The sequence below is a fragment of the Brachyistius frenatus genome, unplaced genomic scaffold (assembly GCF_029030835.1).
Source record: "Brachyistius frenatus isolate BFR_SWC_R1_liver_20210118 unplaced genomic scaffold, ASM2903083v1 Contig_195, whole genome shotgun sequence".
Classification (NCBI taxonomy): domain Eukaryota; kingdom Metazoa; phylum Chordata; class Actinopteri; family Embiotocidae; genus Brachyistius; species Brachyistius frenatus.
This window is the reverse complement of record NW_027210794.1, coordinates 96,012-120,823: the sequence shown is the minus strand read 5'-3', so window position 1 is coordinate 120,823 and position 24,812 is coordinate 96,012. Positions and strand designations below refer to the sequence as shown.

Sequence of the window (24,812 nt, the reverse complement as noted above, 5' to 3'; positions counted from 1 at the left end):
TCCATCAGGCAAGAATGGGACCATATTTCACTTTCAAAACTCCAGAAACTGGTCTCCTCCGTTTCCAAAGGTTTCCAGAGTCCAAAGAATTCTGGAACAAAGTTTTTCAGATGTGTTGCTGCCATCAAGTTCAAAATGAGCAGATATTTATATAAAACAATAAAATGTCTTGGTTTCAACATTTGATATGTTGTCTTTGATATATTTTCCATTAAAAATGGGTTTACAGGATTTGCAAATTATTGCATTCTGTTTTTATTTCCATTTTACACAGCGTCCCAACTGTTTTGGAAACGGGGTTGTAAAATCAAAATGAAATAAAAAAAATCAGTCATTGCAGTTTTAAGATTTCTAAAGTGGATTGTTTTGACACCAAAGAGTTAAAATGTTATGGTTTCTAATTAATTGCCTCAATAATTATAATAATAACAATAATTATTAGGCCAAATTTCTAAACTTTGCTAGATTAATATAACTATTTATGGGATTTCCACTGATCAATAGTTTATTCTCAAATGAAAAAGTAAATTGACACACATTTAGAATAATTTAAATGAAATTAAACTTGTGGTACTTGTAAAAAAAAAAAAAAAAAAAAATCAATTTTAATACCTCAAATTGACATGAGTGTGAGAAAGACGAATGTCTTCAGTAAGTTCAGAATTTATTCAACAACAACCCTTTATTTTCACTATTTAGGACAGTTTCATACTTATAGTACAACAATTTGGCAAATTACAATGTAAAAACATATTTAAAAATTAAAAATGTACTTACATTGAGAGAAGACAAAATAAAACTTACAAAGCAGTAACCTTAAAAACATTATTTTTAAGACATCACAGAATGTGTATTAAAAGAAAAAAAATCCTTGTTATTAATCTGTTTCTGTGAGTTGCTGTTCCTGATGAGGTAGTGATGATCATACTGATAACAAGTGGGTTACTGAGCTGGGTAACTGAAGATATACAATATCAATTTGTTTCTGTGTGGAAGACAATCAGCTGTGGTCCAAACAGAAAGAAAAAAAAAGAGAAACGTGTGACACAAATATGTTTAAAAAAGACATTTTGCTTTGAACTAACTTCTTTAAAAGCTCTTTCACAAATTAATGTCTTTGCTGTTGAGCTTTAAATGACTGATGTTTCTGCATCTTGTGGTTTAGTAAACTAGAAATGATGTGAAGAGGATGTTAGTTTATTTTGTTGAATTTCTAACTGTTTAGAAGAGCAGCTGAACTTTGTTAAAAGTTTTAATCTATTACTGTAAAGACAAAACATGTGTTACCACGTCATTACTTGGACGTCCCCTCCCTGGTGGTCTTGTAAGAAGGGAGGAAGGGCAGGTACTGGAAACATCGAAACCTTTTCAAAACGCCGTTGCAGAAAGGGATATCGTAGCACGACTGGTCACACATTTTGCTGCTTCCCTGGTGCACCTTGTCCTTCCAGCTCTGGATGCCTCTCTCTTTGTCGGTGCCTGAGAAGGAAGAGCTGATGTTAGCTGGGACTTATAACAGGGACTCTACTTGTTTTTAGTATTTTGTCGTACCTGGAATGGTGTTATCCAAGATGAACCCAAAAAATCCCCCGATGAACATATGTGTGGTGAAGAGCACAACGATCACTTGGTCCAGCTCTTTTATTCCTTCAAACAGAAGAGAGTCGACAAAGTCATTTGTTACTTAACCCTGAAATAATGTGATGACTATAAATCTCCTGGGGGCTTCCCTTTGCTCTCTCCTCCTCCACACGGAGGCCAGAGGTCAGGTTTAAGTTCATTCTACTAAAACTGAAACTAAAAATACAAGCTCTCTCAAAAGCAAAACCAACAAACACCGGAGCCTGACAGTAAATCCTGCAGGACAGGATGACAGTAAATCCCCTCACGGCCCGGCTCCGACCCATCTGTCCGATGGATCTCATACATGCACCATTTCTCTGTGTGCTGAACCCTCTCAACCCGTCACATTTGAATTCCCTGCCCAAAACTGACATCCTCATGTAAGTCTGAAATCAAAATTTATGTTGAATGACTTCATATTTTTTAAGAAATATCTGCGTGTGGCGACTACAGTAAGCTTGAAAGAGAATTCTACGTTGGACTCCTATAACACTGTGCGTGAATACAAATTCTATGAAATTCTCATAAAATCAAGTTTGTCTCTGTTTTTATTGAAAGTGAGTCCTGATAACTTTGAATCTTATAATGAGTCATCACCGAGTGAGACAGTTTTGTTTATTCTTTAGTTGGGGAATGCAGGAAAATAATTTTCAGTGCTTACTTCATTCTTTGGACTCTAAAATCTCGTGATCATTTGTATTGAATAAACTTATTTTATTCCATGTAATTAGATAACACATTAAAGCTTTCTGAAATTTAAATCTTGGGTTCAGTTGACTCAATGTTCAGTTTTCCTTAATTCACCCCCAATTATGTGTCTCTTTCCAGAAAATATGTTCTCGAGAATTCAAAAACCAAGATATTTTACATAGTTCCTCCTCACTACTTGTAGAACAGCTGAAGTCACAAGGATCAAATTGAGGAACATTTCTCCTGGACTTTTAGTGATTGCTTGCAGACACATTTTTAAATGGAAACTATTTTAGTGTGGTCATGGCATAGAAAGCTAAATCATTTCAAGTTTCATTAAATTACACAGAAGTACAAGAGTTGTGGTGATGTACAATAATGTTACTCTAATTTGAAATATGTTAAAGCAGGTACAAAATACATTAAAAAAGTTGAACTTGAAGTCTCCCTGCACTGAATTTTTTTTTCTCTTTTTGTTGCTACAATTGAATGTTTGAGCTTCACTGTGCAGCGGACACAGAAAGCTACCGGAGCCGCCGGGTACTTTTAATTTGAAGTATAATAAAACTTTCACAAAAACTAAAATACAAGTTTTATCTCTTCAATGGAATTTTATAACATCCAACAGTTAAACTTTAAAAATGTATTCACATATTGATAAAGTTTTCAACAACAAAAGAGGCAGATATAAGTTTGAGGGTTTCACAAGATATATTTTTTTGGTGGAAATAACATCAAATCATTATTTGAAGTATTTTGTTTCTAATATATTTCAAAACATGTTTTATGTGGTTCTTTAAAGAGATTTAGTTTAACTGTCTAACATAAAACTTTTATTTCTGTTTGTTACCTTGATATTTGTCAACGTTTTCTTTTTTTTAATAGTGCAGAACCAGTAGCCAACTGTTTTTTCTTCCAACTTTCAAAATACACATCCCCTGATTATTGTTTTTATTTTGTTTTGTTGTGTTTTAGAAAAAATATTTTAATTTTCGTATGCCTATCTGGTATTACTTTGAGACACTCAGACTATGTGCATGTCAATCATGATTCACAGACAGCTTTATACATTTTGTTCATTGACATACTATTCTCTCAGACCTGTAAAGAAAACATTAAAAGATCTATTCCACAAAGATCTTTTGAGTTTCCATTGAAGGTTAAGGAGAAAAAAAAATCATCCTTACTACTTATAAAACAAATACTGCAAGTCTTAAAAGTGGCTTCTACTTTCAGTCAGAATTGTCAAACATATATAACATCTATGGATATTAAGCAGACTTTTTTTCTTTTAAATTTCAGAGACAGATAACTTCAATTAAAGCTCACTTCATGGACACAAGTGAAAAATAGGAAAGACATGTTTTTTTGTAACTATGATATGACCCCCCCAGCAGGCCTGAGATATATGATGTGATCATGGAGAGCAACCTGCCAGCAGGACCTCACCGGAGGGTCCTGGAGAGTCTGCAGGTCCACAGAGGTCCAGACTCACGAAGGCCGCTCGGTGGCCGAGGGCCACCCTTTGTAATCACCAGACCACTGAGACCGTCTAATTCCTTGAGTCGGAGTTGGCCTTTTATGTGGCGTGTGTGGCCGGCAGCACATGGGTGAACACAGAGGGCCATTGAATGTGAGTGCCTGCATGTCCGACGTCCTGCTTTCATAATGCGCCTCTGGCAATAAACTACATAATGAAGTTGTATCGAATTGAATCAAGAACTGTAAACAGGGCTGACGTAGTTTCACTCTGAACACACTGTTGTTCAGTTCGCCCGTTCCAACACACACACACACTCACACAAGAACACGCACGCACACACACATAAAGTGGGCGAAGTCAAAAGTTCAAGGCACGCACTGGGTTGATTTTAAGTCCCACCGCCTGTACATCTGAGGATGTCTGGATGAGCAGCAGTTTGTTTACAGAGAGCCGTGACAGGCCCGAGTGTTTCGGCTGGAGAGAAACTTCGGGGCAACGGTGCTTTATCTGAGCCGGGCAGATTACAGCCACTGACATGGGGGCTCGCCAAGAGGATTGGGAGGTAAGCAGCCTAGACCTGAGAAAACCAGACAAGCCCTCATCCCCAGTGTTGAACTCTGGATTAACACTTTCCTGGGTGACACTAGCATCACATGACTCATGGGATCAAAGTCTTATGTCTGCAGGGAAGAGCTGTTTAATCTTGGAGATTGATCTTTTGATGGTTCTTACAAGAGGTGGCCAAAAAGACTCCCGGCAGCCGATCAATGTGTCATCAACGGGAGGGAGTCATCCATTGACAGGCTGCGATTGATCTCTGATTGGTTCTGAGGTCTCTGATCGATCATACCTACTTGAGTTTTTCTACTTTCATCGATTGGATTGATGTTTTGTTACTGGATTAGTTAACTGGAACCTACCTGTTGTGTATGATTGCATGTTTGTTATCTTTCTAAAAATCAGAGGAGAATTTCCAGGATTACAAAACAATATTTCACGTTTTTTTCTACTTTTTTCTCCGCAGTTGCTTCAACCAATTTCCTGCTTTCTTTTCTTGGTCGACCAGCAGCAACACTAAGGAAGTAATAAACTCACTCTTTGGGCTGCCTGGTACACAAACAGCCCGGGGGTCCGAGTACACTCAGATTAAACCTCTGGTATGTGTTCGGTTGTTCACCTCTGACACATCACAGCGACTCACCAGCAGGACTGACAGCTGTCAGTCAGAAACTAACTGCACTTTCAACAGTTTTCTGCACTCCAAAATTATGGAGACCTGATTGAAGTATTCCCTCAGAAATATATTTTATTAGTGATATATCACAGTCATATAGAAAAACATAAAACCTAGTTAATAGTAAAGGGAGGCTGTGGCTCAGATGGTGGAGTGGGTTGCCCACTAACCAGAAGGTTAGTGGTTCAATGCCCGGCTCCTCCTCCTTATGTCCACATGCCTAAGTGTCCTTGGGCAAGACACTAAACCCCAAGTTGCCTCCGATGGGGAACCATCAGTGTGTGAATGTACTCCTGATAGCCAGCACCTTGCATGGCAGCTCAGTCTCATTAGTTCAGTTTCCTCCTGCAGCTAAAGTCATGTATCATCAAGACGAGCCATTACAAGTACATTCTTACAGGGGCGAAACCTGAAGTAGACATGTGACATCCTCCTTTTATCCCCCACTGATAAAAATATAAAAGTGTGGATGTGAAAAGAATCAAAGGTCAACGGTGTAAAAGCAGAGCCCCCTGCAGGCTGAACGGCTCCTTACACCCTGTTGGATCCGTATTGTTCAGCGACACCAAACATACTAACGTTTCTGTTTGGTTTGTTCAAGATCTGCGCGTAAGACCATTAAAAAGGCTCGTCTCGCCACTTATGAATCTAGGCTAAAGACAACAGGTAAATTGTTTGCCATCTGGGCCCGTGGGATTTGGGAACACCTTGGCATAAGGAGCTTAGGCTCTTTTCAAGGGTAATCTGCAGGTGGAACAGTGGGAGCACACGGCCTCGCATTTACCGTCAGAGGACAGCGTTCCTCCTCTGACGCCGATCGGGTGTTTCTGTCTTCCTTTTATCGAAAGCAAAAGAGATATTCAGAACAAAGATGTTGTTCCCAGTTGCTTCAAATAAAAAGAATTTACACAAAATGTTTTGTACAATAGAAAAGCACACCGACACAAACAGTTTTATGGGGAGAAGTTGTTGGACCATTTATAAATGTTATTTAAGCCTCTGCTCTAGTCCTGGACTCTCAGTGCCAACTCTTTCCAGATAAAATCCTACTAGCAGACACCTGATGAGGGTGGATTGTAGTCGAGGTGTTGACCTTTACCAAAGTGTGACGCTCACTGGTGCTTCGTAACAAACAGTTGTTGCATCCTCACACATCCCGATGTCACACCAGAGCTTGTAACACACCCGTCAGTCCACCCGAAGACATAAAAACTACACGTATGTTAGACAAAGCTAGAAGAAGGAGGTCATGTGATGAAGAGTGTTCAAGTCAGCATGGGGAGGAGGTCAAGACTTCATGGATTTAAAACAGGAGTTCCACCCAGAAGAGCGGTATTTTACTGTGAGAAGAGAAGTAAGTTTGAGCAGGTTACTTACATAATGCTTTGTATTTAACTTGTGTAACATTTGTTAAATAACTTGTGTGGCGTATGAAACTTTACTTATGTCAAATTATTCATTTTAATCCAAACAGCGATCTATTCTGACCCTAATCAGGTAATTTTAGTGCATCATCATAGAGTGTATAAAAAAAAATGGACGTAGCCCGTGTGACGCCACCGACAGGTTTCCTGAAGGGCATTTTTAAAGCTCAGTCATTGGTGGCACCATTAACCATGTTGGCAGTGCCTGACCCAAAAATGGGCAAAGAGGAGGCACATGGGGCTGAGTTGGCCGAATGAACCATCAGAGAGAAGAGTCTGTCTGTATGTTTCTGGCTTAAAGTCAATATCTGAAACCTGGAGGCAGCTGCTGAACTGTGACAGAACCCACATTCAGAGCAGCCCTGCCCATAATTATGCAACTTAGATGGACGATCTATGTTCCGACTCTCACCTATGGTCACGAGCTCTGGGTCATGACCGAAAGAACGCGGTCGCGGCTACAAGCGGCTGAAATGAGTTTCCTCCGTAGGAGGCCGGGCTCAGCCTTAGAGATCGGGTAAGGAGCTGGACATCAGGAGGGAACTTGGAGTTGAGGCGCTACTCCTTCGCGTCGAAAGGAGTCAGCTGAGGTGGTTCAGCATCTGATCAGGACCCTCCTGGGCGCCTCCATCTGGAGGTTTACCGGGCACGCCCAACTGGCAGGAGACCCCGGGGAAGACCCAGGACACCCTGGAGGGATTATATCTCCCGGCTGGCCTGGGAACGCCTCGGGATGGAAAATGTTGTGGGGGAGAGGGAAGTCTGGGTCAGCTTGCTTGGCCTATTGCCACCGTGACCCGACCCGGATAAGTGGAAGATGATGGATGGATGGATGGATGGATGGATGGATGGATGGATGGATATGGGTGAGTTTCATAAAGATTCTCCCACTGTGTCATTTTTATAAATTGGTAAATTAGCCATAGAGACCAAATTATTTTTTTGTATCAGACTGTAAACAAGTTTATTTCTGCTGTAAAGTTGGGGGTCAGCCTCAGGTGGACATTTGAGGAATTGCAGCCATGATTGAAGTGACAAACTTTAGTTTTCAAACCAAATTACGACCGTCTTTATCATTCAAATTGTAGCATAAATAAAAAAATATGATTTTGAGTTTTTCTTGCTCTATAATGTTTGTCTTCACTCATTCAATATGTGCTTCTTTCTGGCTGTGAAGACGAAACAAATGTGTATTTTGGAAGGAAATCCTGTATTTGCTTTTTTTGATAACCCTAAAGGTTTGTTTCCAGTGCCAGTGTGTGTTTGAACGAGTGTTAAAGTTACCGGTGTCAATGATGCCAGGATTGGAGTGAAACCAAGTGGGTAAGACGAGACCGCTGAAGGTGGAGAAGCCGAGGATGAGGAGGTTACGGGACGAGTTGAGGTCGACATACTGCAGAAAAGAGAGGGAGACATTATATGATACAAATTTGTTCAAATTGGTTTATTGACTCTCAGATGCAAGCCGTTATTTTGTTTTTCTGTTTCAGCTCATATCTGTTTGGAACTTCAATGAAATGTGATTAGAAATAATCAGGAAATCCAAAAATGACCTGAATTCTATTTTGGTGCATTTATTTGGTAACCAGTTAACACAAGCCAGACTGGACTGAACCCAGTCTACAAATGGACTCAGAGATCAATAAAATTGGAAAGAAGAAAGATATGCACACACGCACACACACAATCTACTTAGTATCTGTTCCATTAGCTTTGAGCTTTCATGTATTTTCCCATTTGTCTTTCTGAAAAACTGAAACCAAACACTGGCTGTCGACCACGTTAACATAAATCTGAGCCCTTTGTCATTGCAACCAATTATATTCAAAATACTTCATAGTACTCTCCCAAGGTTTATATGACGAAGACTCATGAAAGGAGAATATGTGGACAAAAACAGTATAATGTTTCATCTTTTTACACAAAAAAAATACCTTGTCGGGGTGGGACTCTATATGAAGGATTCAGGGATAACAGCGTTGTGCAAGAGCACAGGAAATATTTCTGTAACTTTCCAGGATATACTCCCTTGAACTCCCTGCTGCTTGTTTCTTTTAATGCATATTACAAAAGTAGTATTTGAGCCCTTTATGCAACAAGTAAACAGATACATTCTGAAGTACAAAAGAGTTACTAAATAATACTAAATAAATAATTAGTATTTTTTTTTTTATTGCAGAATGCAGCATTGTAATATTTTAAATTTACAACAAATATTTCATCAGATTTCTTCCCAGTGTGTGTGAAGAGGAAAACTGGCTTTTAAAGGTCAGCAAATCATGTTCATCCTATTTTTTTTATCTGTTGTGATGAAATATATAATATATAAAGATATGTTATTTTTAATGTAATTATGTTAATGATATAGCAAGTATTTCCCCAAAATATGATCTAAAGTAAAACACTATATTCTCATGTTAATCATGTAAAATATATATTTGTGGGCGGTTTTATTTGCCAACAGTGTGTAAGACCTTTCCCGGCACTACTGCTTGAATCACACTGAAATATCTCATGCCAGGACAGAGGATTAGAGCTGACCGCAGCTCACCTGGGAGGCTGCAGCTTGGACCGTCGTATGAATTAAGCAATCATGTTATTTGCATGGCTCCTTTCATACAGGTTAGTGAAATCTACAACCTCACCTCCAGCTGCCACTAACTCTTAAACACTGCTCCCTGGACTAGTCAGTGTGATATTCATTTTCTTGTTTTGATATTAATTCGATTGATTTATTTCTGTTTTGTGGATTTAAATTGGATTGGCTCATTTTGGTTTATCTTTCTGACATATTGATCTGCATTTTATGCATGAAAATGCTCCCCCAAATAAAGTTAGCATTAATTACTCCCCATCAGATTCTCATCTTCTCATTTTGCTTGTGTTTTAGGTCACGGGGTCGAAGCAGCGACCCAGAGTCAGCGAGACTCGTGTCTAGTTTAAGGACCCCAGCAGGGAGGATGTTTAGTTTCCCAGAGTGTTGATTCTCTGAAAAACGGGTGGATCTTAATACGCCGTACTCTGTAGAGCAGCAGCTTAGATAAAAGGGTCCACAAAATAAAATAAAACATGATACGGTATGGAAATGTATTTACCTGGAGGTTGGATATTCCCACTGCTGCGATCATTCCAAACATAACAAGGAACATGCCTCCGATGACCGGGTCAGGGATGGTGATAAAAACTGCTCCAAACTTCCCGAAGATCCCCAGGACAATCATCAGAATCCCAGTTGTCTGCAGGACAAGTCTGCTGCCAACCTAGCGTAAAGCGAGCACAAGGACTTGTTATAAATTGTATACATGATGGGCACACATTACTTTTACTTGGACGGTGCATGGGGAAAAACCTCTGAAAATACGTTTTCATGAACATATGCCGAATCGCATCTGCTATGATTTCTAACTTGGATGTAGACGTGTGACAACATGGAGAGCTGCCTTGGAAAAAGAAAGCTCAAGCTCGCAGAGGTCATACAACATTCAGCAGTAGCACAGTTGAGCTCCTCAGTGACAGGCTGTTATTTTAGGAAGGCATGACTACACACCTTGGCTGAATCTTACAGGATATACTTTGTACATATGGTGAAACATGTCTTAATTCAATTCAACTTGATTTATATAGCGCCAAATTACAACATAGGTTATTTCATGGCACTTAACACATTAAGGTCTTTCCAGCAGAACTTTACAACTGCAAATAAATACCTAGAAAACCCCTCACTTCTTGAATACGGTCAGTGCTTGTTTTTCATTGTTTTTTACAGTTGACATTGTGGAAAACAGGCAATGATTTAACAACATAGTGGAAGTTTCACATGTTTGTCATTTGTTTTTTATCTCTTCTATTTCACAGTTGAAGCAAAGACTGATACAAGCAGGACAATGAAAGGTGTCCTGTCAATGACTGGTCAAAACCAGGAGATATCGGCGGTGTACCATATTCTCTACAGCTTGGTTTGTACACACTTTTACAAAACAACATGTGTGTTGCATGTTTGGAAATTAGGTGCATTTAGATCCAGAAGTGATTATATTGAATTACCACACAACCTAATTGGACTATTCATCCACCAAGATAGTTTCATAAAGTTCAGTAGCAGAAATGAATATGATTTCAGGACAGAAATGTGATCAATTATTAGCTGAACTTTATACTACCTAGTTTCAAAAAGAGTTTGGACACTGTGTAACATGTAAATTCAAAAAAAGGATGCAATAATTTGCATATAATATCAAATGTTGAAACTGAGAATGTTTTTATTTTTATGAAAAAAGATGTGCTCCTTATGAATTTGATGGCAGCAATACGCCTCAATAAAGTTGGGACAGGGTCAACTAAATACTGTAATGTGAAACAAAAATCACCTGGTGGAACATCTCAACACTAATGAGGTTACCATGGCAACAGATCAGTAACATGATTGGATATAAAAAAATAAAATAAATAATCTCAGAGCGGCCGAGTCTCTCAGCAGTGAAGGCGGGGAGAGGTTCATCACTCTGTGAAAGACTGTGTTGGAAAATAGTTCAACAATCGAAGAATAATGTTCCTCAACATAAAACTACAAAGAATTAGTGGATTTCATCGTCTACGGTTCATAATATCATTAAAAGATTCAGAGAATCTGGAGAAATCTCTGAACACAAGGGACAAGGCTGGAAACCAATATTGGATGGTGGTGATCTTCGGGCCCTCAGGCAGCACTGCATTAAAAACACACTATTCTGGAGTGGAAATCATTGCATGGGCTCAGGAACACTTGTGAAAACCATCGTCTGTGAACACAGTTCATCGCTGCGTCCACAAATGCGGGTTAAAACTCTCCAAAGAAGAAACCAGATAGAAACATGATCCAGAAACACCGCCGCCTTCTCTGGACCGAGATCATTGAAGATGGACTGAGGTGAAGTGGAAAACTGTCCTGAGGTCTGAATCTGAGATTCTGTTTGGAAATCATGGACGCTGCATCCTCCAGGTTAAAGAGGAGAGGGACCATCCAGCTTGTTATCAGCTCAGTTCTAAAGCCAGCATCTGTGATGGTACAGGGATGCATTAGTGCACATGGCATGGGCAGCTTGAACATCTGGAAGGAAGCATTAATGCTGAATGATATATTCAGGTTTTGGAGCAACATATGCTGCCATCCAGACAACGTCTCTTTCTGGGAAGGTCTTGTTTATTTCAGCAGAACAACGTCCAACCACATTCTGCACGTATTCCAACAGCATGGTTCTCTAGTAGAAGAGTCCGCTGATAAACTGGCCTCCTGCAGTCCAGATCTGTCAGTCATTTGCCAGTCACCTGGTAGTCTACTTAGGTGTCCTAATCCACATTCTGGTGTCACTTTGAAGGTGTGAGCTCACAGGCTCTTTGTGGGTGTAAATTTCACACCGTTTGGATAGTAGTGCCTTTTGGTTGGTCCTTTGCATTCTGAGAAGGACCCAGGGTCACATCTCCTCGCCCTGATAACAGATTTAATGAAGGCCTGAAGTGTTGTTTGGTGTTTCGTCCTCAGAGACACTTCAGCCAGTTTGAGGAGGAGACCCTGAGAGGAGAGAAAAGAAAGCTATTGTCTTCCTGTTTCTGATTTCGCAAGCTAATGACTGTGTTGTTTTCATGCTTGTTTTTCCATGGCTAGGTTTGATCCTTCTTTAACACAAAATGGAATTTCTTAAAATAAGGTGTAATCTAATCTAAAGTGGTAAAACGGGTATGAGAACGTCCAGTACCCTTGTCAAGGCAGCTGATAACAGGCCCATACTGATTCAAATTTATTGATATCCAGCTCCCAAAAATACCATTTAAACTCAAACCATGTGCCAACAAAAGACATGCAAAGACGTTTTTCATGGAGAGTGAAACAGTGACTCCGCCTGTTTTATGTGGCAATCATTTAAATGATTGGCCTAATAAACAGCTTAGGCAGTGAGACTAACAATCAACTACAAAGCACAATCAATGAATCATCCAAAATTATTGGCTTCCCCTTCCTTTAATGAATTGTGTCACAAGGCGATGATCAAAAGGTCAAGCAAAATCGTATAGTGCTCACCCTGCTCGCTGTCTCCACTTGAGAGATGCCACACATCCCCATCCACCCAAGCTCTGAACCTTAAAGACTATTTAACCTCTGATATACTCGCAGGCGCCAGTGGGGAAACTTTTCTTGTTATATAATATTTCACCAAGATGCTCTCTTGAGATTTTCTTTCAGTGCATCTAGTATAAAATGGTAGCACAGTGATGACAGATGAGGAGTCAAATCAAAACCCACATTAAAAGCAGAATTTCCCACCAATTAAAGTTATGCAATAAATATTACACATTTCATAAAATGTAAAGTGGTGATGCCCTGTCTCAGTCTGTATTCAGATGGTGTTGCTGTGAATATGGACTGAGCTAAGCTAACCTCCATATCTCCGTCCCTCCGGGAGTTTTTGTTGTTGTTGTTGCAATCAAAAATGCTTGATCAGTGTTTTTTCTTCATGCAATTTTCAGAGTTTTACATGATTTGTATAAATCTATGATCCATGATATGATTATATGATTTATTTTTTTTTCAAAAATTGCAAGTCAAAGAATTTTTCTTAAACAACTACTACTAATAGTGTCATATGAAATCACTTCATATATTAATGACCATAATACACATCACAGAGATAGATGGAAATATTTTAGTCTTTTTTTTGTTTGTTTTCAAACTGAAATAACTATTTGCTCAAAGTTGCAAAAATATCATGAAAGTTACATAAGATAGTTAATTATTTTTTAATGCTTTTTAAATAATATTAATTCCACACATGCTGAATGCACAAAAAGAGAGTATCAACTTATGTAATTTAACACAAACCTAACACTCATTAATAAAATCACATGACCACACAAGACTGTTATTGTGATGTGTGTGTAGGATGGTAATGGCAAACACTAAGTTACCAAAAACTGAAAATAATGCATTATGATAAATGCTGCAAAAGAAGGTATAGAATAAAATGTATTTTATGGGTTACTCTTATGAAAATATTTACACCCAAAAGTCGTTTTTGTTTATTTACAATCACTTAATCTTAGTAGGATATGACTGTTGCATGTCTCTCACCAGGTTGAGCTCACTAGAGTCCACTTGCATTTTCAACGATATGTACCAGCACTAAAGATAGCGGAGGGGATCCCTCCTCACTGCCAGAGCAGTGAACCGCTGCAGAGTTAAACCTTAAAGTGCTTCACTGACTCAGGCAGGTGGCAAATGATCACAAAAGCAAACAGACGGAGTTCGCCACTGGCAGCCGAAGATTAGGTCAGACTTACAGTTTATGAAATCCACACAAAATAATGTTAGCCATAAAGCCGGGCTAATAAACATTTTAAGTGTTTACTGTAAAGTCACTGTTTACTAGTTAGCAGCTGATAAAGAAAGTCAAATATCTAATGATAGTTTTATTAGGAGTTCAAGGAAAAGGAGAATACAATTTAGACCTACATCTATCAGGCTGGCAGGAAATAAATGGTAATGTTGCTTAATGGGCGCTGTATGTGTAGACAATTGCTTGCTAACATGTTAGGCAGAACAGGGTGTCCGAGGGTTTACAGGTGGAAGAGGGTGACCAAGGGTACCTCAGGGGTCTCCAACCAGGAGATCACCACCTCAGAGGGATTGGAGGATCGGAGACCTCCGGTATACTATGACTATGACTGGGGCTTTCATAGAGTGCTTCTGCCCCAAAGTGGTCAAAAAAATAAATTAAAAAAGTTGGGACGCTGTGTAAAATGTAAATAAGAACACAATGCAATGATTTGCAAATCTCACAAACCCATATTTAATTGTAAATAGACTAAAGACAACATATTCATGGTCTTGTTTATTTCAACAAAAGAATGCCAAACTGCATTCTGTACGTATTTCAACTACATGCCTCTAGTAGAAGAGTCCAGGTGACGGTCCAGGCCTGTCTCCAATTGTAAAAAATTTGGCACACTTTTAAAATAAAAAAAATATGACAGAGGAGACCCTGAACAGACCCTCAGATGGTGGAGCAGGTTGTCCACTTGTCATTAAGTTGTTGGTTTGATCCCCAGGTCCTCCTGTCCACATGCCGAAGTGTCCTTGAGCAAGACAATGCACCCCGAGTTGGTTCTAAAGGCAAGCGAGGAGCCTTGCATGTCAGGTGTGTCACCATCGGTGTATGAAGGTGTGAGTGGGTGAATGGGAGGCAAACTGTAAAGCGATTTGAGACTGCCAAGGTGATACAGTACTCTTTAAGTGCAGAACATTTTACCATTTAAAGAAATATGATGGTGCGTACCTTTGTAATGCCAAGAGCAGCAATGTTCTGGCTGTAGGAGGTGGTGCCATTTCCGGTTCCCCACAGTCCGGCCAGGATGCAGCCGATGCCCTCCACGGCGATACCTCGGTTGATGGCGTGAGTGGGTGGCGGCGGAGCTCCAGACAAACGAGCACACGCGTAGTAGTCACCGATGGATTCCATGGTGGATGCCAAGACGCCCGCCATCATACCCAACACTGAGGACAGACTCACTGTGGGCAAACCCCATTGGCCTGTGGACACAGAGTGGAGACGTAAGGCTGCTTCATCAATGACTTCATATTTTAGTTTGACTGAGGGGTTAAAGGACCGCTGTCAGGTGACATGAGAGGCCAACAGGGTTCATTAGTTCAATAACCCGAAGGCAGTGAGGAATTTATAGACAAGCAGTCATACACAACATCTGCCAAACCAAAGCTCATCATGACAACATGACGACTTTACTTGACCTGTTGTACGAACATCTGGACAGATGCAAATATCATGTATCAAGATTTTACTTTCTAACATTTTGTAGGATTCTAATAAAATGCACTGAAGGAGTCGGGGTAGGCACAGGAAAATAAAAATGCACTGTATGTGATTCCATCATATTATTTACAGGTTAATGGAGCATGCTGGCTCTCTGGTGCAGGTGTACCGTTATCCAAAAAGGAGGGCTGTTTTTGTTCACCTCTCAATAACTACTGTATGTGCAACAGGAAACGCAGTTCTACATGAGCTACGAGTTAGTAGGAGAGTCTTGGATGTTAAATGGCAATTAATGAAAATAGAATCAACTTTATAATTTATTGAAACAATATTTATGTATTTAATATAAAAGCTAGGAGCAGTTCTGGGTCTTTATAGTTGAATGGAAATATGTTGGAAACAAGTGCTGCAGTGTGAGGATGTATTCCACTCAGTAAATCAAAGTTTTCATCATTCGTTACTTCATGTTCTTTTAATGTTTTTTTTTTTGTTGTTTTTTTTTTATAGCAAAATGATCCACATCCATGGAAGTAAAAACACTTTTCACTCAGGATTTTTTATGCACAAATTGAACTGCACAGAAACAAGGTATCTAGAAATGTATTAACTGAGTGCTGAGTAAATTAGTATCATTTAACAGAGTTGACTTCCTGGACCTCACTTCACCACACAGCTTGTTTACTGTGGATCAACTCTCATCTCCAGATTTGACTGTAACTGCACTTTTAAAATCACAAACGTAAACTTTGTGCACGTATAAATGTTTACACATTTAGACCATCGAGCATACGATCACCAATCTGCTTGAAAAACTTGGCATGAATCTGCATTGTCATGATAATATATATGTAATGTGTTTGTTGTGTTCAGTATTGTCAGATACTGACATGTTATCCGTGTTTCTATATATGTTCCTGCAGGTGTCAAACAAGATAATGTTAAAAATGACATTATCCTTTACTAGAAATACAGTAAGTCAACATCTCTGCTGGATGGCTTGAATCCTAGTCATCTTAAAGGTAGGCAAAAACATACACTTACACATAAATATCCAGGACATAGGAATAAAAACACAGCTCCATATGTATACATCAATTTTAGAATAACAGCCCTTGCAGATTAGTAATTTAATTTGTTTGTAAATTGTATTACTGGATGTGTATCATTTAGCTTTGCTCATAAGCCCCTAAAAATCCTAATTAAGCATATTCAACAGCCTTTTCTTCAGAAATGTCAGCAGTATTAATGTAAAATTAGCGGAAGGCTTTAACATAAAATATTTGTGATGCATATGTTGGGTTCATTTTGGGATAATGCATGAAACCAACAGATTTGTACGTCTTATGTTGTTGCTGTTTTTGTTGTTACCATCCTTAATTAGTAACCTGAATATGCACATTAAATAGTGCAACATCCTGCCAAAAACAATGCATCCACACACTTTCCAAATTATTAATGGCGTGCTTTCATATAAAAGATGTTTTGTTTCTTTGTTTCGTTGGCACAGTTGTTCATGTTGTTACCGTAGATTGTTTTATGGCTCAAAAATGGATTACAGGCCACACATTAATGTACCATCTGCAAAAAGCAGGTGACACACGCAAAACATCAAAAGGTCATAAAGTTGCAGTTGCCATTTACTTAATGGACAGGAACACTGATGTCAAGCTGACCCATTAAATATACCCATTAAAAGATGAAGACTTTGTGCCATTAAAATGTTTATTGTAAGTGTTTTTGAAAAAGGATCACAAGTTGCTAATTTTCTTTCAGAAGCATTTCTTCTTTGAAAGCAAGGAACGTTCCTCATCCCGTTGCCAGCTCACTGGTCTCAACAAGTTTCTTGTTCCAACTCAACCATTAAAAAGATCCATTGCAATCATTTGGTTTTTGACCGCAATATATCAGGGGGTGTGTTTTAAGTAATAGCAGTTGTTTTGTTGTATGTAGCAATATTTTGGCAGATCACTGAAGAGCAGTTGTGCAACTCTCAGCAAAGGTACGAATGGTCTCGGTTTTCATTTTGTTTAGATGTTTGCCAAAGGTTTAATTAAGGAGAGACTGGCAGACAAGTTGAATAATGTACTGTTTAACTGACAGTTTGTGGTTCACACAGTGAATACACAGTAGTTCAGGTACTGCATGACCTAACGGTACTGATAGTTATTGTAAAATGGGTTCTGTATACACATGAACTGACATTGCACATAGAAGTATATGTATTATTTTGAAAGAGCTGTCAGAAAAGTTCAAAATATGCTGTTCTCAGGAAAAAAAAACACTGGTGGACACTGTAGGTAGTTGCAGTGGTGGCAGAGTGTTTTGGCGCATGCTGATTGGTTACAATTAAATGGAGGTCGACGCCCAACAGGATGGAACGTCTGCAAACGATTCTCAATGGAGGGTGTACGGACCGAGATATTCCCAGACTGAGATTAGGTCTGGTTCGTACCAGGCCAGCCTACTCCCTGGAACGATTCAAATAAATGTGGCACTTGTTGTTTCTGTTGCATTACATTTGTTGAGTTGCAGTTTAGAATTTTTAGAACCAGTTCAATGACATCCGGGTCACTGACTTACTAATATAAAAATAGTTTTTACTCTTAAATTACAGTTTTGATTAGGCAGAGGTGAAAATATTGTAGCATCTCTGCTTAAGGAAGCCGCCAGACGGTACTCGGTTTTCTGGAACTTTATTTGGAACAATACACAGGCTACTGTGGGCCGTAGCCAACACCAACATGACGGCTAATTCTTACCGGTAGCTCTACACAGCATGTCTTTGTCGCACATACACCTGAACTACTCTCACAACAAGTAAGGAGAACAGGACTCCCCCCCTAGGCTGTCCCACCCTGCTCACCGTCTTAGGTACAGGAATGACTGACAGGTCTCACAGCTTATCTAAATACAGCAACAACAAGCATGAACACTTTAACATTTTGAACAGTTAACCTAACATGTCACCTACAAGGCCGTTACACTATTATTTTTTTCTCGTATTTTAAGTCTCACTCTGGTCACGGGAACAAGGAGGGTTGTTGTACCTCAACATTCTCCAAAGAGTCTGTTATCCATAGACCACAAGGTTCATTTTGACCTTTCTGACTGAATTAGAGGATGCTTCTTCAGGACAAATTTTAAAAAAAATACCCTCAAGTTTAAGGGGTTGAATATTATTTATCTCTGCACCTACCTGGGTACGGCACATGGAACCACGGGGAGTTGGTCACTGCATCCAGGCTGATGTCAGTCCTGGCGGAGAAGCCATACTGATCTGACTTTGAAGGCAGGACGTCAAAGAAGGTGAGTAAGAAGCAGACCAGCCAGCCGCCACATATCCCGAACAAAGCCTGGAATTGGTCATCGGACAGACGAGAGGTACATTCACAACCCACAAAACATCATGAAGTTCTTCTCAGCAACTCCTTAAAGTCTGCAGAGGTTGCATATTTCACAGTCCAGAAATATTGAGTAACGTACTGAACTCGCGTACAGAAAAGCTATCAAACATTACCTGTTAGTTATTCAATTTTGTATCAAAATCTAGTGAGTCCAATCTTTCTTAAAACCAATAACTTAGTCCACCTTCAACCTCAACTGTTGGGTAAGAACCATCTGCAGCTCACGTTCCTGCATCGTCTTCAAATCTTCAGGTGTCATCTTCAAAGATGATCATTTTTCTACAACCTGGTTTGAAGCAGGATGATGAGCACAGTGTCATTTTTAATCAAATTCCTTGCTGTACCGGTTTACACTTGTCTTCCAGTTGCGCCTGCGTGTGTGAGCAGCAGCGGTGTGCAATTCTCACTGCATTTGTTCAGAGATTACGCGACAGCGAGGAGGTGAGCTTCTATCAGGCCTTTTGCAGAGAAGATGAACAGTAGCTGCAGGGCAGAAAAACATACCAGCGAAGTCTGTTCATTACATTTCCTCAACTTCTGCTTTGATGTCATCTTGAGCCCTTCGTCATAGGATAAACCGGTGATGATGAATGTTATAAGATTCATAGAAAGCTTTATATTAATCTACAAATTATTCATCCAATGTGATTTAGATGACAAAGTCATGCATCATGTGAGAACAGGACTTGACATGAGACTGTTTATTTCTGCGCGTTGGTGAACCTCATACTGTATGTGAACTCAGTCTTTAATCATTTATTGGGCATTACTGCCCGGCTTTGTTCCTTCACACTGAAAACTGACGCATTATTTTGTTTGTGTGGCCCAAGTTGATGATGGACACTAAAAACTGATGAATCACTGAAGAATTTTGTTTACTGTGGGATCGAGACACCTTTGGGGGTTTTTTGTTCATTTTTTTAGGCTTTGACAGCTTTTCATATTTTGTCAGAATGACTCAGAATGCAAACAAATCATTTCAAAGACTGAACTTTGAAGCCAAACTGACTCACAGGTTCACTATTTGGTTCTCTAGTGGAGTTTCTGCCTTCAGTTTCATATTTTTGTCATTACTTTAATCCTTTAATCATTCATTCGACAATTTATTAATACTCTTTCTTTGACATTCTAACAAACATTCAAGGAGTTATTTAAATTCACACCAACATGTTTTAAAGCACTGCCAGTCGACCTCTAGGCTGCTGTCATCACACTTTTTTTTGGCAGGAATATCTTGTATTTACATGAAAGAGGTTAATTTGAGTTTACCCTCAGCTCAGATAGAGATGTGCAGAAACCGATCTCTTTGCAACATTTTCATCGAAAGCAGGTCGAGTTTGATGCCTGTGTTGTGATTGACAGCTACCAGTTCGCACACTGACATTGTGAAACCAAAGGAATGTGAAGCCAACGGTAGAAAGAGGGTTAAAGGACAAAAAAAAGGAATCATGAGTGCTGGATTCTTTAGAAGAGGTTTTTTAGTCCACACTGATTAAGTTGCTCAAATGTGACCAAACTGTTCCTGTACACATCATTTTGACTAAGATATAAGATAAAAGCAATAATATCTGCACAGAGAGATGAGGAGTTACACTGTAAAAAACTGATGTGAAAGACTTTTATTCGAAACTCCAGTTAAACTGGTTTTGAGTCGATAAAGATCATCTATGATACACATGTCACTTTCCTCATCTAGTTTACAGATTTTAGCTTTGATATAGTCAGTTTCAACTAAATACATTTCGTAAGAGTTTTTACAGAATTTTTTTTTAATTATTATTATAAAGTGACAGTTTTGAATTTGGCGACAATGTTAAAACCGGTTTTATGGGTCCTATTTTTAAATGTTTATTTTCTTTCTGTGATAGTTGACAAAAGGATAGAAAAGCTGGATAATTTTGTTGACTCACTGAGAAGAGCTTGAAGAGTGGATACTGGAAAACCTTCCACTTCTTGTCCTTGTATGCGATCATAGGAACGTCGACTTTGCTGAGGTACTGGGAGAACAGGAGGATCAGACACACCGTGCTGTGGGAAAACCGGAGATAAGACAAATATGTCAGTCACTGTCACTTCCCCCCCGAGGCGGAGCCCTCTCTTAAAGCTCTCGGCATGATGGAGCTTAAGCGTGGCATGCTTCCACACATCGCAGTGAGAGGTCACAGCGAGTGAAAACATGTCATCATACGCAGTCGGCATGCCTTCAGTACATGATACGGAGTCAGCACCAGGGTGAGTGTGCTGAAAGTGGCCATTAAAACATAAAATACTCAGTTCCTGCATTAGAGCGGCATTTCACGCTGTGCATGAGAAGCTTCACGCTGCACATGAAAACACTGCACACTGTGCACGGAGTACTGTTCAGACGGATGTCAGCGTCACGGTGCAGGACATTCAGTGGGAACACCCACGGGCTCGGGAACATCTGGCAAAGTTACTGGAAATAAAAGAGGCTAATTTATTTCAGAGAAAAATAATTTGTTTTCCTTTTATCATCTCCAATGTGTGCCACATGAGCAGGATACTCAAATCCACTTTAAACATTTACATTCACTTGTAGGTCCTGATTAACTTTAGGATTAAATGTAGGACTCCTGCAGCAGAAGAATCCATCTAAACATCTAGAAGTATAGGATGAAAAGTTTGTGTTGTGATGTTGTATGACGGTGGGACAGAGCAGAAGGCCGGGAGGTTGTGTTTGGGTCAGGAGATGATGGTGGTGTGATGCCAGAAAGAGGAGAATGTGACATTAAAGACAGGCTCATCTCACTAACACGAGTTTCTCATAATATTATTGAGGCTAAGAAGGATATGACTATTTACCATCCTTATTTGGCATCGGGAGGAGAACGTGCTGGACCTTTTAAAGCCCACAAAGATCACTTAATGTAATGACGTTAGTGTGCCTTATGTGCAGATGGCAGCAGTAAATGGAGAGATTTGATGGGGTGGACAGGGCAGGGCGAGGGTAGATGAAAAGAGATGTTTGGTGGAACATTAAGTTCCAGTAGCAGCAGTTTAAAGAGATTAAGGTGGATTTAGATGCCGGAAATCAACTCTTTAGATTGGGGTAAATAAGACATGAATGAAGAAGCTGTGCAGAGACACAGAAGAAATATTTAGTTGTTCACTGGATGGATGGATGGATGGATGGATGGATGGATGGAGCGGAGAGGACTTCTTGTTCTTGTAAAGTTATTCACTTCCCGTGTGTTCTTTTATCTTATGTTGTTGTACTGTATTTGTAAGTTTAAAGTTTGTATTTGTTATTTCAATTTACGTTCAGAAATATCTACATTTATACAACCCCCGCTGTGTAAAATGTAAATAAAAACACAATGTGGTGATTTGCAAATCACATAAACCAATATCTAACTGAAAATAGACCAAAGACAACATATCAAATGCTGAAACTGAGATCTTTTATTATTTTATGAAAAATATCCTCATTTTGAATTTGATGGCACCAACACGTCTCAAAAAAATTGTGACAGGGTCAACAGAAGACTGGAAAAGTTGTGTAACACTAATAAAAAAAATCACCTGGTGGAACAGCTCAACACTAATGAGGTTACCATGGCAACAGATCAGTAACATGGTTGAGTATAAAAATATGATTTCAGAGCGGCAGAGTCTCTCAGCAGTGAAGATGGGGAGAGGTTCACCACTCTGTGAAAGACTGTGTTGGAAAATAGTTCAACAATCTAAGAATAATGTTCCTCAATGTAAAATTGTGAAGAATTTGGGGATTTCTGCACATATTCCAACAGCATGGCTCCGTAGTAGAAGAGTCCGCTGATAAACTGGCCTCCTGCAGTCCAGACCTGTCAATCATTGAAAACATCTGGAGCATCAGGACATGAACAATACAACAAAGGAGACCCTGAACTGTTGAGCAGCTGAAATCCTCTATCAGGCAAGAATGGGACCACATTTCACTTTCTAAACTCCAGAAACTGGTCTCCTCAGTTCCCCAACATTTCCAGAGTGTTGTTAAAAGAAGAGGTGATGCAGCTCAGTGGTGAACATGATCCTGGATCAACTTATGGAGACGTGTTGCTGACATCAAATTCAAAATAAGCATATATTTATTATAAAACAATAAAATTTCTCATTTTCAACATTTGATATGTTGTCTTTAGTCTATCTGTAATAAAATATGGGATTTGCAAATCATTGCATTCTGTTACATTTTGCACAGCGTCCCAACTTTTTTTGGAGGTGGCGTTGTATTATAGTTCAATATTTGAATGACTCCTCATCTCACTTTATATATTTATAATTAAAGAGCATCAAAAACTACACCCTTCATAATGACTATAAAGTTAATTCAACTTTTTACTCAGTATTATAAACTTTAAGATTATTAGGAACACCTGCGTGTTCATGCAATTATCCAATGAAAAGAGCCTCTTAGCACATGCAACAGTGAGGTGGATGGGACCTCAGCGGGTTCCAGTCCTGTCAGGTTTGAAAATATGCAGAGTTCAGAGGAAAATTCACCTTCAGGACCACACTACTGGGTTAGTTGTCTCATTGTGTCAGTCTCGCCAGGATTTTGCTGTGTTTTTTTGTGATTGTTGTGATCATACCAGGTCTAAGTGCAACCCAGCCAAAACATGCCTATGAGGCAGAGCTATTTAATATATCATTAATATAATTTCATATAATTAACATACAATTTGGATTATCTACAAATTAAATCCAATTAAATTACATATGGTGGAGTAACAATTAAATAGTTTTTTCACCTACTCGTCTGGTTTAGTAATCTAGCAGCTGCGTAAGACCACGGAGGCTGACACTGTGTCATTTATACATGACAGCTTAGACCTTTTAATCATTGATTGGAAAGTAAATTATCCACAGACAAAGCTCCCGGTGCAGTTTATTTATTAACAGACTACATCAGTGATGTTTGGAGCACATTGCTCTCCATCATATTAATAAATGAATTGCATCTGGAGTTTTTATTGTGCGTAACTTACTCACTTCTCGACATCGTTCCAGCACCTGACCACTTTATCGGTGTTCTTTGTTCACTTTAATATTTAATCAAAGATGAAGTAGCAAATATAGCATTGAGTTATATTATCCGTATTTCCACTGGTTTTCTGAACATGGCCGCGTTCAGCGGCCTCCCTGATCACCTGATCTGACTCCAGAAGAACACACCTTTGGGATGTGGTAGAAAGAGAGATTCACATCATGAATGTGAAGCTCACAAATCTGCAGAAATCATGTGATAAGTCATGTAAATATCAAAGGAATGCTTCCAACATCTCCTGGAATCCATGACACCAAGAACTGAGGCTGCTTAGAGCCAGAAGAAAGGCTCTATCCAGTGTGAGTGTGGTGTTCCTGATAAAGTGAGTTTACTGACATAAAGACAGGTGATAAATAAAGGACATGTATGAATTATTGAGTTGAGACAGTGAGGATTCCTGAATAACCTTTACAGTCCCAGCTGGATGTTTGTGAGAGATTTTGGACCAAATGACCAAAAAAATGAGGCCGACCTACTGTCTGTGAAGCCCAGAGACTTCTTGAAACTTCTTTTCCAAGAAGAAACTCATGTTGGAACAATAACTTGATGAAAGGCATTCACTCACAGAGCAGCTATTCCCCAGTGACCTCCAGACTTCTTCCCAGCTTCAATGAACAACGACAGGCCAATGAGGTTGATGGTGGGAGCGATAGCCAGAGGGCCGATATATTTGAGCACCAGGCCCACCAGCCCTGAAAAGCCCAGGATGATCTGGAGCAGAGAGGACACCAGGATGGCTCCCTGGATCTGTGGAAGACAAGAGACATGGTTTTAATCCTGATGGCAGAGACAGGTGTTTCATATCTACCTGTGAAACATACTGCACATCCAGTCTGATGCTTCACTTTGACTTTAGGTTTTTTACATGAACACTCAGTGCTCAGAACTACCTGGTTTTAAATGGCAGAACACAGTTGTGGTATTTCAAATCCACGGTTTCAGCAATATTCATCACATTAAATTTGAGACTCTTCAAATGATTTGTAATACCACGGTCAAACCAGATTATTGAAACTAGAATTATTTACTAGATGCAAAGCAGATTAAATGACATTTTTTTGCGATTATATTTTTAAAATATTTTTCCTGGAATTTTTCAAAAAATATAA

The 24,812-nt window shown here is 39.3% G+C and overlaps 1 protein-coding gene across 1 annotated transcript in view; it reads right to left on the bottom strand.

The window, feature by feature from the left end:
• Positions 1-686: 686 nt before the first annotated feature.
• The window catches only part of LOC138632806 (solute carrier family 23 member 2), a 41,071-nt gene continuing 16,945 nt past the window's right edge, over positions 687-24,812 (bottom strand). The window contains exons 5-12 of the mRNA XM_069718643.1: positions 24,269-24,450; positions 20,567-20,684; positions 18,449-18,605; positions 14,761-15,014; positions 9,550-9,714; positions 7,739-7,847; positions 1,552-1,647; positions 687-1,479 (exon numbers count right to left, since the gene is read on the bottom strand). Coding sequence (XP_069574744.1) covers positions 1,295-1,479; positions 1,552-1,647; positions 7,739-7,847; positions 9,550-9,714; positions 14,761-15,014; positions 18,449-18,605; positions 20,567-20,684; positions 24,269-24,450 — 1,266 coding nt within the window. The 3' untranslated portion in view covers positions 687-1,294. The remainder of the gene's footprint in view (positions 1,480-1,551; positions 1,648-7,738; positions 7,848-9,549; positions 9,715-14,760; positions 15,015-18,448; positions 18,606-20,566; positions 20,685-24,268; positions 24,451-24,812) is intronic.